The 2,677-nt window shown below is 42.8% G+C and overlaps 1 protein-coding gene across 1 annotated transcript in view; it reads right to left on the reverse strand.

Moving 5' to 3' along the window:
• Positions 1–2,662, reverse strand: part of SYBU (syntabulin (syntaxin-interacting)) — a gene marked incomplete at its 5' end in the record, with an annotated part of 40,260 nt that extends 37,598 nt beyond the window's left edge. Inside the window, one exon of the mRNA XM_009076886.1 lies at positions 2,467–2,662. Within this exon, the coding sequence (XP_009075134.1) occupies positions 2,467–2,662 (196 nt within the window). The remainder of the gene's footprint in view (positions 1–2,466) is intronic.
• Between the last annotated feature and the right edge of the window lie 15 nt (positions 2,663–2,677).

Genomic DNA, 2,677 nt, shown 5'->3' on the forward strand with positions numbered 1-2,677 from the left:
TTACGCACTGGAATGGGCTGCCCAGGGAGGTGGTGGATTCACCATCCTTGGAGGTTTTCAAGACGAGAATGGATGTGGCACTTAGTGCCATGGTCTATTAACAATGGTAGGGTTGGACTCGATGATCTCTGAGGTCTCTTCCAACCCTGTTGATTCTATGATTCTGTGAAAGCTCTCAGCATTGGTGAAAAAAAACCAAACTACATCAATGCAGCATTCGTGGAATAATAAAAGATGAATAAAAGAAATCAAAAAGATGAGCATTGTGCTTAAGACACATGTTAAGAGACCAGCATTGTACACTCGAATACGTCTGTGAAACATGCCTTAAAACTGTCGAGCCATGAGATCAGACACACCCAGAGTAAATACAATGCACTGCTGGTACTCAAGACAGCCTATATAGTGCAGTGGGACACCAAGGGTATGACTCGGGCAGCTATGTATCAAGCAGATCTCAAGAACACGGTACGAACCCAAAAGATGAAAAAATGTCAGAAATCAAGATGAAAGGCTTGTCAACACACAGGGGAAAAAATCAGGATGAAAAGCAGCCATTTGGGAGACATCATAAAACCAATGTATTTCTAGAAAGCTTCAAAAGATTTTATTTCTTTGGAATGGGCAAACTCAAGCAGGTAAAATGGATGGATTAAAAAGACATGGGAAAGAGACTACAGCATTCTTACAGTCCCATTATGTTTGTTTAATGCTCTGCACTGTTCATTAAACAATAACCAAATAGATCATTCCACTAAGCCTGAACTGCAAAATCTGGCCAAGCTAGACTCAAACATGAATATTGTGTTTCTCATCTAGGAAAAGCTGTACACTGTTCAATACATTGCTTTTCATTAAAGGAAATAATAATAATCTGATTCCCTCTAGTGAAGAGCAAGATAAATGAGATTTTTGTCTATTCTCAGGAAAATCTCTGGTAACTGAAATACTCTAATGAATAAACAAAATGAAGTTTAGGAACTTGCTCTGATATTAACTATTACAAAAATGCTTATTATAATTCGTATTTTTAGTTAGAGAATCACAGAATCATAAAAACACTTAAGTTGGAAAATACCTCTAAAGTCATTGTGTTCAGCCATTAACCTATCACTTCCAGGTCTTCCACTAAAAATAGTATAGTATGTTAAGGGGCTGGAATGGATGTTAGAGATGATCTAGTTCCCAAAGCCCCTGCCCTGGGCAGAGACTCCTCCCACTAGACCAGGTTGCTCAAGGCTTTATCCAGCCTTGCTTTGAACACTGCCAGGGCTGGGGCATCCACAACCTCCTTGGGCAACCTGTTCCAGTGTCTCACCACCCTACTCTCACATAAAAGAAGTTCTTATTATCTGATCTAAATTTTCCCTCTTTCAATTCATACCCATTACTCTCTGTCCTAGCACTACAGTTCTTAACAAAGAGTCTCTCTCCAGCTTCCTTGTATGCCCTCTTCAGATACTGGAAGGTTGCTATGAGGTCCCAACATGACCTTCTCTTCTCCAGATGTTAAGCTTTCTCTTCAACCTTCTCTCTCTAAATGTTATGTTTTCCAAAGTATTGATTACTGAAAATAAATTTTTGGACACTAAAATACCTTTAAAATTACCACATGCATGTAAGTCCAAAGTGTTCATGATGTGACCCTCAGTTTTGTCAGCTGTGTCCATAATGTCATACACGGTGAAGAGTTACACTGAATTAAAAATTACCACTAGTAGAAATCTGAGTCATTCACTGCTAGCTGAGGCACTTAAATTGTGCTAAACACATGGCAAATATTTAACATCAAAAAATCTTTTTTCCAGTTGGCCCTCAGATACCAAGAAATATTTTTTTTTGAAGAGCAAATGACAGTTTTGTGGTCTACAGTTGCAGAGTAGCAAATTACTTCTGCTCTATCACCCAGCAACTGCCTGCTCTGTAGAGAAGCCATCATGCCCAACTCGTGTCTGGTGAGATACTCATCAGGAGAAGCCTGAATTCCCAAATAAACAAAACTCAATTCAGTATGATAGTGAAAACTTCACCTATATATTCTGTTCTGATTCATGGCGATCATCATCACAAAACCAAAGGAATTGCAGTATTTGACCTACGTCTGATATCCTTAATAGCAACTCCTCTGTTCTGCAGGCTCTTGACTTAAGGGCTTTTCAAAATGCCTCAAACCCACGATGCAGATTTTAAGGCAAATATTTCTCTTTAAAGCAACTATTCTGCTGCAGTAAAACCGCCAACTTTTTAGCAGCGGATAGCAGAACTCGAAATGGAAACATCTGGTGTCGCTTACGGTCACATATTAAAAGAACAGATACTAGATTTCCCTGGAAAAATCAATGGTTGCCCTTCCTCATCTGCAGAACGGGCTGCTCATCGGAGGATGCCGCGTCTGGCAGCGCAGCCTCGGGACGGGCGCGGTGGGGCCCGCGCGTCCCCCGGGACACCGAGGTCCCTCCGCAGTACCTGAGCAGAAGCTGTTGCTGCTGATGGTCCTGCCGGAGCCCGCGGAGGAGCTGGGCGGGTTGAATTCCCGGCTTTCCTCCTCCGAAAAGGGCGATTCTGAGGCGGGTGACACCTTCTGGTGCGGCCGGAGGACCAGGCGGGGGATGCGGCTGCGGGACACCTCCTTCTCCAGCTGCGTCCTCTGCTCCTGCTGGGGAAGGGACACCGCGGC

The sequence above is a fragment of the Acanthisitta chloris genome, unplaced genomic scaffold (genome assembly GCF_000695815.1).
Source record: "Acanthisitta chloris isolate BGI_N310 unplaced genomic scaffold, ASM69581v1 scaffold2406, whole genome shotgun sequence".
Taxonomy (NCBI): Eukaryota; Metazoa; Chordata; class Aves; order Passeriformes; family Acanthisittidae; genus Acanthisitta; species Acanthisitta chloris.